This window comes from Typopeltis vanoorti, chromosome 17 (genome assembly GCF_054136105.1).
Source record: "Typopeltis vanoorti isolate ZY-2024b chromosome 17, IOZ_Tvanoo_1.0, whole genome shotgun sequence".
Taxonomy (NCBI): Eukaryota; Metazoa; Arthropoda; class Arachnida; order Uropygi; family Thelyphonidae; genus Typopeltis; species Typopeltis vanoorti.
The window spans coordinates 77482732-77496132 of record NC_143565.1 but is presented as its reverse complement, the minus strand read 5'-3'; the positions used below and the strand labels follow the sequence as shown (position 1 = coordinate 77496132).

At 34.5% G+C, this 13401-nt stretch overlaps 1 protein-coding gene across 2 annotated transcripts in view; it reads left to right on the top strand.

The window, feature by feature from the left end:
• Positions 1–13401, top strand: part of LOC150097521 (endoribonuclease LACTB2) — a 93485-nt gene that overhangs the window by 56675 nt on the left and 23409 nt on the right. For both annotated transcript variants that reach the window (XM_090407190.1, XM_090407191.1), the window contains exon 5: positions 7942–8166. In XM_090407190.1, coding sequence (XP_090263316.1) covers positions 7942–8166 — 225 coding nt within the window. The remainder of the gene's footprint in view (positions 1–7941; positions 8167–13401) is intronic.

Here is a 13401-nt window from a genome sequence, read left to right as displayed (position 1 = left end):
GATTCACTATTAATCTGTGCTGCTTAATACCCCTCACAACCTCTGAATTTTAATTCCTTTATGTAGACTGAGTTGGTTTAGGATAAGACCCTGATTTTTATTCTATTTTCTTCACTTTCTACTGTAAAACTACTGTTGAGTAGCTTAAACCCCTAAAATACATTTTACAGTCAAACTTGAAGAAAACAAGATAATACTTTCATTCCTCCATGTGCTAGTGTCAGTCATGAAGCAAAATAGATGAATATCCTCAATATACGGAAAATTTCAACACCAGTTAGTATCTACATCTGTTTCTCACTATAGGCATATAGTGAGAAACAGATGAATGGCATATGTCTCAAGATAGAGGCATATGCCATATCCAGTGAAAACAACAAAAAGGAACATGAAATGGATTATCAGAGAGAGACCTTCTAAAAATGGCTACAATCCCAAAACTATTAATAACATCCTACAGAAAACACCTAATGACTCTTCATATATGCAAGAAAATGTAAACTACATGCATGTACAACTCTTACATGCAGAATATCACAGATAAAATAGCTAGGGTATTGAATTTGCTACCCTACCTCAAAGTATCTTGCACACCTATGAAAACAATTTTCACAATGCTAATGTCAGATCACCCAAAGAAATTCTTCCATCTCTTAAGAAGCCAGGTGTATATAATATTTTTTTGCTTTTATAGAATATCCTATATCAAGACATATGCTTATATTCAGACATATTCAGAAAGAAATATGCATGAAAGAAAACATTGAGAAAGAAAGAACACACAATTAGGCCTGGCTTATCACACTACAGATGAAAAACATCAGGCATTCTAGAAACCTAACAAGAATACCATATATTGAATTTAATAGCTATATCATAAGTTTAAAGAATTTTTGAAAACGGTATAATGTCCAACTCATTATTAAAAATTGGAGTTTTATCCTAAATCAACTTTGTCAGCTGACACAAAAGATCTGAAATTTGAAGAACTAGGTTATGATGAGAATTGTAGCATAGATCATTAATGAAGCATGTGGTTTTATATGAACAACATAATATGAAATATCACTTTAATGATCCTGTTAATGTTAGTTTATGTTTTAAATAATCATTCTACTTCTATATTTCAAATTGATAAATGATTATATTCTTCATAGAGTATGCCAAAAAGCATAAGAAACTATTAGAATAAACAGTTTTTTTTTTTCTTCATAATATTTATGACCATATTTATGTGGTCATAAATAATATTTATGACATATATATGAATCATATTTAACATGAACCACAACTACTAGGCTGGGTATGTTTGGGTTCTCAAGTCCTAATTATTTATGACCTGCTTGAAACAAGAGTTATGTGGATTGAATGTATGTCAATCTGTATTCTTTCTTTTTTTGGCCATCATTGTAGTTGAGATTATTATTATTCTTATACTAAGATACCATGGAGTCACAGACCAATCTAGAAAGCCCCTTTTGTCATACACACAACTCATCATACCATCCCTTAAGCACCTTCAAATTCTCTGTAGATACCATGCTCTCAGGCAATACATTTCAATCATTCACAACTCTTCATGCAAAAAACCCTGCTTCTCACTCCCTTGCTGACACCCTTCTTATCCAGTTTCTAGGAATGACCTCTTGTTCTATCCCAATTTTCCACCATTTTATAAAAGATCTCTTTGAAGTTTATCCTATAGCAACCCCTTACCAACTTGAATGTCTCTGTCATATCATCCCTCTTCCTCTTATCCACTAAACTCTACAAATTGCATCATTTCAACCCTTCTTCATATTCAACATTCCAGAGATCAGAAACTATTTGGTCAATCACCTCTGGACCTCTTCAACATCTGATCATCCTTTTTGAAAACAACTTTATACAATGGAACAGAACAGGACAACACAACTTTGGCAATATGTCCTCTAAATTTTAGATATTTATCCACCATCATCCCAAGATCTCTTATTTCCTCCACATCCAACAATAAATCCCTATCTAGCGTAAATTATGCACACTATCTTTGTTTAACTTTTAATACCTTACATTTCACAACATTGAACCGGTATTCCCACTCCCATGCCATTCACTCAATCTATTTGAGTTTTCTTGTAAGGCAAAAACATTTGCTCTACTCTGCATAGTTCATCCCAACTTTGCATCATCTGTAAATAACCTGAATATCTCCATTCAAATCTTCCACTAGCCCTAAAACACGACCCCTGAGGCTTACCACTAATAACTTCCTCTTCTGGAATATTGCTCCCCATACACAACTTGCTGATACTTATCAGATAGCCAATCTCCAATCCCATGCACCAGTCTGATATCCAATCCCATCTCTCTAGTTTGATCATCAAATTATCATGCAGCAATCTATCAAAAGCTGTTGGCAGTTTTTTTCACTTGGTTAGACTATAAATTGTATATTTACTTTAATCCTTTATCCAAGTGTAAGTAAACAAGTTTGCACCCAAAGTATCTTCAGGACTGGGGCAACTCGTGGCAAAGATGGAATGAGTTCTCATCACTTTCCTTAGTATCCCATAATGCAAAACACAATGAAGGTCGAAACCGGTCTGGGTAGTGACTCTCCCCATAATGCATAGCATTATTACTAAGGAAAGTGATGAGAACTCAGTCCACCTTTGCCACAAGTTGCCCCAATACTGAAGATACTTCAGGTGCAAACTTGTTTGCTTACACTTGGATAAAGGATTAAACTAAATATATAATTTACACAGTCTAACGAAGTGAAAAAAAAAAAAACTTCCATCATCTTTCTCTAATCCAGAGTAATTTAATAATAAAGTGTGACACCTTTTGGCAACTGGCATATGGAAATATGATTTCTGCATTGCTTCAAACTTGGTACACCTCTGGACACTGTCAGTGCCAGGTTATTTTGCGCCCTAGGTAAAGTTTACAAGTGTGCCCCTTATTTCACAAGTTGGATATTTTTTAAAATGAAATTTTAAATATAAAAAATAAAAATTATTTTGGCAAGCTTTATTAATAATATACAAAGTAATATACAATATGTATAATATATGAAAATCAAATTTTAATTTTTCTTGCCTTCAATTTTGCAATTTGAAAGTTTTTGTGCCCCTTCATGGTTTGCACCCTAGGCAGTTGCCTAGTTTGCCTAAATGGTAATGCCAGCCCTGCCTCTGGGTCTGGTTCTGGCTCCCACTGAAGAGACCTCTATAAAGGTCGAAACCAGTCTGGGTAGTGGCCCTCCCCATAATGCATAGCATTATACATGTCTACAAAGAGATGTGCTTTGCATTATGGGATACTAAGGAAAGTGATGAGAACTCAGTCCACCTTTGCCACGAGTTGCCCCAGTCCTGAAGATACTTCAAGTGCAATCTCGTTTGCTTACACTTGGATAAAGGATTAAACTAACTATATAATTTATAATTTATCAGTCTTTGCAAAATCTAAGTATACTACAGCGTATCCATCTCCTTTGTCCAAAGATGCTGTCACCTTATTGTAATAAGCAGATTAGTAAAACAAGACTTCCCTTTAGCAAATCCATACTGTACATCAAAGATACCATTGATGTGAACTCAATTCTGGATCCTACTTCTCACCATCTTCTCCAACTCTTTAACTATAATTAAATTCACCCATGGTGATCACTTTTCTTATTTGTTCGGTTAATCTTGAAAATCAACTGTTTTCCCTAGATCCCAGGTCATCCCCCCCTTCCCTTTTTGTCTACACATGCATTCACATCTTCTTGGAGCATAAACTTTTCTCACAGTGTTCCTCTGTTCACCCTGAGTCTCTCTATTTCCCTGTTTGTCTTGCCCATTAAGGTGGGTGTTTAGAATTTCAGGCTTCTTTATATTTTCATGCACACCAAGTTTTTAGATAATATAAGGATCAGTGCATTTCCACCCAATTCCATGGAAAGTATCCAAGTCATGATCAAAAGGCCTAGGTTTCTATAATGATGAAATTTTTTATATATTTTTGAGATTGGATTCTTGCATCCTATTTCTTCACATATTCTTCACAGACGGAGAGTTGTACAATAGGTGTCCTCTCGCGATGAGTCTTCGGACTCCTTGGAGGTGTCATGAATAATAATAATAATAATATTTAGGATAAGTTACATGCATATTGGCTTCAGCACACCCTGATGGATTCACATACTTTCCCAATTGGAGGAAATGCAAATTACATTTAAAGGTTGTAGATAATGTTCATTTGCTTGTAAAACATTGCTGGCCATAACCTGTGGAAAGGCTTTTGTGTTCGCAGTACATGTCATTTATTTTCATGGTATTGATGACAACACAGAATGATAAGAAAATAATATTTATTAATTTATTTCTTAATATTTTGCTGGTATTATATCCAGCATGCGCTAGAGAAATCGCCTACATTGCCTACCACACAAGACCACAACAAAACTGTTACCATCCCATACATTCAAGGCACACTGAAAAGATATCTAGAATGTTCAATAAATATCAGCTATGCACTGTATTTAAACCTTATAGGAGAGAATGACTACCATTTGGGTTTTTTTGGTCAAATGTATTTATTTTAAACTAGTTGGTATAACTTAGTTTAAAATAAATACATTTGACCAAAAAAATCCAAATAGTAGTCATTCTCTCCTATAGTTCTCATGGTCAAAAATAACCGTTTTATTATCATTTAAACCTTATGTCAAATTTTCAACTCTCATCTGTTTACTTAAGGATAAACTCTCTTCTTTATCACATCCAGGAGTATATGAAGTGCTCTTCTTGTGACTGGGCTTACTATGGACAGACAGGAAGCCCTGTTGACATCTGCCTTGGTGAACATAAAATATACATCGGGCACTATCATTATGGCAAGTCAGGTCTAGCAGACCATGCCTTGAATACCACTTCACACAGGATCAATTGGAAGAATCCTTCCAATTAATCCTGTTTAAATTACATTTCACATAGAAGAGACAATGATCTGATCAACAGTTATTCTACTGGTCTGACCTCTAGTGAAAATAAAATAAAATTACAATAAATAAATAAAATAAAATAAATTAACTACATCAAAGCTATATTCTATTTAAGATAACATCAGAGAAACATTCTTTCATATAAATAGTTTTATTACAGTAAAAATGATGTCCTAATTTAACATGACAATTGTTATATTAGATTTAGGATCCTGGATTACCTATGGTAATTTTTACTGTAATAAAACTATCTATATGAAAGAATGTTTCTCTGATGTTATCTTAAATAGAATATAGCTTTAATGTAGTTAATTTATTTTATTTCATTTATTTAAATTGGAAGTCAGGTCTAGCAAACCATGCCTTGAATCACTTCACACAGGATCAATTGGAAGAAACCAAAAGTGATACACAGAAGTCATAAGTCAGAGAGATTGTTTTTGGAAGGATTAATTTAGAAGGAATCAACAGAACTTTAAAACATACTCCAAACCTCAACAAGTATGGGTGTATAATCCTTTCCTTTGGTGTTACATGGTGATGAGCATTCATTTCACACAAATTATGGACTCTATAACCATATTATGAATAATTATTTTAATTTCCCAACGTTATTTAAAGTAATGTAAATTTAAGTAGGCCTGTGAGATTGTTATCAGTCACCCTAATCTTAACAATAATGATGGTCTAAATATTCCAACCATGCGGAAGCACATATTCTACCCACTTAACCTTTCTCTCTAAGAGTTAATTATAAATAGGACCATAGGTAATCCAGGATCCTAAATCTAATATAACAATTGTCATGTTAAACATCATTTTTACTGTAATAAAACTATCTATATGAAAGAATGTTTCTCTGATGTTATCTTAAATAGAATATAGCTTTGATGTAGTTAATTTATTTTATTTCATTTATTTATTGTAATTTTATTTTATTTTCACTAGAGGTCAGACCAGTAGAATAACCATTGGTCAGATCATTGTCTCTTCAGCATACTATGTGAAATGTAATTTAGCTCGTCTCTGTATATACATGTATACTCCAGATGATGATCTTAATATGAAGTTTGAAACATTGGGAAATTAAAATAATTATTTATAACACTGTTGAGTCCATAATTTGGACTCAACAGTGTCCAATGGCTGTATAAATTTACCAAAAATCAGGGTGACAGTCATTTCAAGATCTAATTGATATTTGTTTTCTCTCTTTTTCCAAAATAGATGGTGCCTAATTAGGACTTTAGTTTCTTGTGTTGTCAGTTACAATTTTTTTAAATTAGTCCTACTGTTATACGAAATTGTTTTTTTGCATACTTTGATATACTGATTTCATACTTTGCATAATATCAAGTTGGAGTCATGATGTAATGAAGAATAGATACCAGGGAAAAAAGCTAGAAATAAAGCAAACAAAAAATTTGTTTTGGGAGCTTATAAAAGGTGCTAAAATACTTAAATTATTTATTCCCTCTTCCTCCCCCTCCCTTATGATTACTCTGCTAGTTGTAATATTAGATATTAACATATAAAATTGTAATATCCAATATGAAGTCATTTTCAGTTTTTTTTTGATATCCTAGCCAATTTCTAAAACATTCCTAACCAGTTTCAAACGTATTCAAATTCATCAAACTCATCTATGATAGATTAAGGCATAAGTTGGACTCCCAACACAGTAAGAATAATAGCACATATTTTACCACTGAGCTATGATATCTCCCTTTTTTATAATATACTACTATAATATGCACTTTTTTAAATAACGAAACCTGTGGTGCAATCATAATTAAAAGAAACACGTATTAACCACAGTGAAAATTATTTAATTGTAAATATTTCTTCCTAAGTATCTTAGGACATCATCAGTACAGTAGTTTAAAACAGTAATAGGAATAACATACAGTTTGGGAGCATGATTACAATAGAATCTCATTAAACGTGTGTAATGTGTTACAGAAGTTAAAAAAAAAAAATTAACGCAATTTTGTATGACAATTTCCCATACTTTAGGAATAGTAAGAACATCGTTGCAGTTTAAGTTTGGTCTGTGTAGTAGGGGTTCAGAACTTTCTTTGTATAAATGTTCATGTTTATATAAAGATCTATGTAAAAGTTTAGACTTTTCCCAATGAATCCTATGGTTTAGATTTTCAATTCTGTGTTGAGAGAGGCCAGATTTCTGCAGTTTAATTTTTTTTTTTTTTTAACTTCTGTAACACGTTACGCACGTTTATTGAGATCTATTAATCATGTGCCCTAACTGCGTGTTATTCCTATTATTGTTTTAAACTACTGTACTGATGATGTCCTAAGATACTTAGGAAGAAATATTTACAATTAAATAATTTTCACTGTAGTTAATATGTGTGTTTCTTTTAATTTTAAATATGCACTGCCTTGTGAATACAGCATATTGTAGACACATCCATTTATCAAAATCTTATTATATATCTTCAGTTCATGGAGTAAATAAATAAAGTATACATTGTCAAGATGAAACATGACAACAAAACTATATACATACATACATACGTGTGTGTGTGTGTGTTTATACATACATACATACACACACATCATTCATAGTATATTAGTAGTGACTACACTCTTTGTTGGAAAAAACCTTAGTTTGAATCCCATTTGGAATATGAGAAAGATTTATAAGAATTTCTCACATGAAAACGAGTTAGCCAATCTCATAAAGGATATGGCAAAGTTGTCCCTTCTGCAATCCAGGGAGCACACATATTGATAGACATAATAGTGTATGAAGACAGGATTAACCAGCTTCCTATCTTAGGAATGTAAGATGTCAAGTTTCTTGGTTGCAAGAACAGGCTTGCTTTTGGCCAAGTATGTTAAACAAAGATGGAAAAGAGAGAGAGAGTGTGTGTGTGCAAGTGCATGCAGGATTTGCATAGCTATTGGTTTAATAATATTTTTTTGTTTATACTGTACAATAGGTATTTGAAGATCTTTACACATATATGAATTCACTTCATGCAATTGTGAAATTAGAACCTACCATTATCTATCCTGGTCATGGACCTGAAATAAAAGATCCTCTTCCAAAAGTAAAAGAATATATCCATCATCGACAGGAAAGAGAATCGCAAATCTTAAAAGCACTGGAAAATGTTAAACCAGAAGCAGCAACTCCAGAAGATTTGGTTAAGAAAATCTATGTGGTAATTATCTACTTTCTTTTTTTTTTTTTTTTTTTTTTTTAATCAATACATTTGGTCAGTAATGTATCTCTGAAATACACCACAAATATTCACACACACAAACACATATACACTTACTTATACATATATAAAATATGAAATTGTAGTATTTACTTACTGCAACTTATCTTAATTTAGCTAGACTGAATATTGATAAGAGAATTACATGAAATTAGATAATCCTCATAGATCCTGGTCTTTCATAACTCAGCATGGAATGGACACTAAGTTATAGGATTCTCTGGTCAGAAATCAAGAGTGCAGGAATGCCTTTAAATGTGATCATTTATTCAGGAGTCCTCATCATTCTTTGAATAACCTGGACCTTTTTTTAGCCAAATATCCTTTGATATACACTGTTGATGTTAATTTTTTGTACAGACCAGTCTTCTCCCAACCAATCTCAACCTTGTGTATCACTGCATTAGTGCCAGTTGAGATGACCTTCAGGATTCTATACCTACTGTGGTTTGATTAACTGCTTCTCTAATCCATGCACTTGCTTTGATCAAATTACTGAAATTATCCTTGATGGATGAGCAGCATTATTTTCCTTCCACTTAAAACCGACAGCCCCTTTTCCAAGCCCTGGTTTTCCAACAAATGTGCCAAAGTAGTCCAAGCCAAAAAATCAGCATACCTTCAGTAGATCTGGTTAACAACTCCAGCTTGTACTCATCAACACTCATCTTGCACCTCATTTCATAACTACAAAAATATATATATACATAAATAAATAATAATAATAAATGAAATTAAAAAATAATTTGAAAATAAAAGTAATAATAAATAATCTAAAGCTAACTTTGTAAGGATGCACTAAGCTTGCCTCCTGTTCAAATGTCAGTTGAGCCTTCTGGTCCCTTGAAAAGGCACAACTTCTTCCCTTCCATGTTTCCACCTCTCTCTCATTCTCTTCCTCCTAAAGATAAGCAAATATCTTCCATTAGTTTGTTCCTCCAGCTCTTGTTTAGACAAAGCCAAATCTCCTACCACTGTTCTACAAACTACCTGCAGTATGCCTCCTCTAATCTTTTGCCTGAAGGACATCAAAAAGTGCTCAGTAGCTTTGATATTAATAAGAAACCCTCCCCTCTGACCTGATATCTCTCTAGTTGTATTAAAAGTTTGGGCTCCAGAACTAACCTATCCTGTATTTGCGTTTATGAGCTGTCATATTTATCTGGCATCTACTCAACATCATAGAAGCAAACTTTTATCTAGCCTATCCCTAAAAAGTGAATTAAAAGTCAATGAGTTCTCATATCAGTACTGTCAAAAATAATGGAAAGGTCAATTGCCTGCTACTTCACTTCTTGGAGATCCATCAGTTAATAGTGATCACTGATATGGATTTTGCTTCTGTCTTCTTCTAAGCAGATCTCTTAGCTAACCTTACCAAACTTACAACACAAGCCATGGGAAAGTTTGGAGAAACTCATCTAGATGCTTTTGTCTATATTGTATATCTATTCTTAGTTTTTATAATACTTTTCTATGTGAAATCCTCTTAAGTATTTTGGAAGTCCAGCAGTATCATGGTATATCCATTCCCCCTGTCCAAATCTGTTTTCACTTTATTGTAAATATGAGCAGATTGCTAAAGCATAACCTTTCTTAAACAAATCCATGCTGTTCGTGAAGAATCAAAGTCTATATACCTACCTCTAGATATGGTTTTTAATCACTTTCTCCATTATTTTCAAGACCATTCCAGAGACAAAGACTGGTTTATAATTGTTGCATCTGTCCTAGTTGGTTCAACTTTGTATAATGGAAATATCTTGCTCTCCTGTTCATTAGGAATCATGCTCGTGTTGAGACTCAAGTTAAATGACCAGATTAGAGGCATCGCTGATATCCTATCTAATTCTCTGCATTGTTTGTATCAAGTTCTTGCAATCTCTCTCTCTCTCTCTCTCTCTCTCTCTCTACCTTATTCACCCATATCTTTTCAGTTCTACCTAAACTTCCAAAAAAACTAACAAATCTGTAAGTACACCTTATAGAAGTGATTAATTAAATTAATTAAAAATTAACTCAGCTTTTTCCTGCATTCATAAATGTCCTACCATCTGTGTTGTTCACTAAGATTATCCTTTCATGGTCATTCTTCCTTTTACTTTGCCACACAGTGAAAGAATTCTCTCAGATTTACTTTGGTCTGTTCAACCAACTTCTTCTCATAATGCTCATAAAGCTGTTTTCCTGTTCTTTATACTTCTAATTCTTATCATCACATTTTTCCCAATATTTGTTTTATAACAGTTTTGTTTTGTGTAGCTCTTGCTTTAGAGTTTTGTTATCCATTTCTCACATTCCAATTTCCTAATTCAGAAACTAAAATAATAATTTGGATTTCCAAATAATTGTTTATTCTTCTAATTCATGAAATCCAGTCAGTTGTAGTTTCTGTCAGGCATACCTTGACAACAATTTCCCATTCACTGCTGATTCTGTTAGTATACAGTTACAGCACAGCATTATGGAATGATGTAAGTGACATTAAGACAACAACCTCTATATCTAAGTAGCCTAGTCACAAAAATACTTTGTGTACAAGCTTTGTATTACTTATGCTTGGATAAAGGATTAAAATGAGGATATAATTTTTTGAATAGTATAATATAGCACAGCACAGCTTCAAACTGCCTTCTTAGTTTATTATAATATCACTTGTCTTATAGTTCTACATATTCCTCTTTTTAAAAAAGAACTTTCATATAATTTATTTTAATTTTTTATTTATTTATTTTTATATTTATCCCATATAAAAAAGCAGAAGGAGCCTCTGTAGCTCAGTCGTTTTAGACGAAGCCCTTTGGTCGGAAAGACCTTGATTTGATTCCCGTCAGTGACGTGGGGAACTATATCTGGTCTCTTTTAATGAAAGGTGAGTTAGCTGGTCTCATATGGAGGTAGGTGGGTTTTTTCACCAGGAAACTTGGGTTTTTCATCCCCCAGAACAGGCAAACTGGCCCTGTGAACACATGCATCTACAGACATAGGACACACCAGGAGGCATAGGGCCAACTACCTTATCATTATTATTATTATTATTCAGGTCTCCATGGAGTCAAAAGACTCATCGCAGGAGATCCTTCCTAAGAAACATGAAGTCTATCAAGACTCATCATGGGAGGTACCTCCTAGGAAACACAATGTTTATCATACCACTTCTTAAACTCATTGACCGTTCTCGCTCTCACCACTCTATCAGGCAATGCATTCCATGGTTCAACCACCCTCCATGCAAAGAAACCACTCCTCATCCTCTTGCTCGCAGTTTCCTTTTGTAACTTCCAGGGATGGCTCCTTATCATCACCCCTTCCTGCTGTTCAACCAAGCAAAAGAACTCCCCAGTGTCAACCCTGTAACCACCTCTCAACATTTAAAAGTCTCAATCATATCACCTCTCCTTCTTCTATTCACCAAACTCTGCAGTCCACATTCCCTCAGCCAATCCTCATATGTTGTCCACCTTTGTACCCTTTCCACAGTTAATTTATCCCCTTCAAATCCTGGGGACCAAATCTGAGAACAGTAGTTTAAGTGTGGTCTGATCAGAGTCTTATACAACAGAATGATAACTTTTATCTCTGCAGGTCAGCATCCTTCTCATTATTGCAGCAATCCTCTGCATTACCCTCACCACCTTTGCAATATGTCCCCTAAATTTCAGGTTTCTATCAATCATCAACCCCAGATCTCTTGTCTTCCCTACTTCCTTTAGTATAGCTCCTCCAAAAGAGTATGCAGCGTCCCATCGATGTGTCCCAAACCTCAAGACCTTATATTTTGCTGCATTAAACCGAACTCCCATTCATTTGCCCATCTGTATATCAAATCCTCTTGCAGAGCTACCAGACCTGCACTATTACTAATAACCCTTCCCAGCTTCACATCATCTGCAAACAACTGAATATCCCACTGCAATCCACTGACAATGTCATTGATATAAAGGTTAAACAATATAGGTCCCAGCACTGAGCCCTGTGGGACCCCATTTGTAACTCTCTGATACCTATCGGACAGCCAATCCTGACCAACCTGACATCCAGACCCATGTGCTGCAATTTAAATATCAGCTTATCATGCCTTCGCTAAGTTCAAGAAAATGGCAGTATATGCCTTTCCCTGATCTACTGCTCTTGTAACTTTATTATAAAAGGCTAGCATATAAAATAGGAGCATATAAAATATGAGCATATAAAACAAATAAATAGCATATAAAATATAAAATCCATGTTGTCTCTCACAGATAACATTACCCTCATCTGCCCAATGCTCTATACAGTCCCTCACTAATTTCTCCAAGATCTTAACAACTACTGATGACACACAAACTGGCCTATAATTAGGCACCTCCAGTCTACTACCACCCTTATGTAATAGCACTATCTTACCTTCCTTCCATTCCCTGGGGGGGGGGCACCTTTCCCATTGCCAGACTTTCATTGAAAAGCCAGTTCAAAGCAGCTGTCAGTTCTTTAGCACATTCTCTCAAAACTCATGGTGAAATACCATCCAGTCCCACAGCTTTACTGACATCCAGAGTACTCAGTATTTGGAACACACTCTCCTCCTGCACCTCTAAACCTCAAACCTGCCCTATCTCTCTAGTATTAAAATATACTCCTCCAGGATGAAATACTACAATAAAATGTTCATTGAACAATTCAACTATGTCCTCTGCATCAGTCACTCTATTCCCATTTTTATCCCACAATGTTATTCTTTCACAGTCATTTCTTCTCCTACTGACCACATAGCTAAAATCCTCGGGACGGTTGCAGTTGCAAGAATAAGGAAACCTTGACACCGTAAAAGGTAGAAGAGGAGGATTAAGAAAGAAAGAAGACAAAAGGCAGAAGAAGAAGAAGAGCCTATAGCAAACAGATGCTGTGTGAGGACATGGTCAGAAATTCAGTAATCCTGTTGATATGCTTCTTGAACTATTGAAAATTGTAATTCTTTGGAAATGCTTCATGAGGGAGACTGTTCCCCAGAATTGAGTGGAAGGAATGAAAGATGACTGGGAGTAACAGGTGAGTATGCAGTTCAGCTGTAAAAGGATGCTGAACAGCTGTAGTATAAGTTCCTGTAGATCTGGCAGAAATATGAGATCTGGACCAAGCATCCAAATGACAAATGGATGCTAAATTCTGCTGAACAGTGGCCATGGACATATCTGT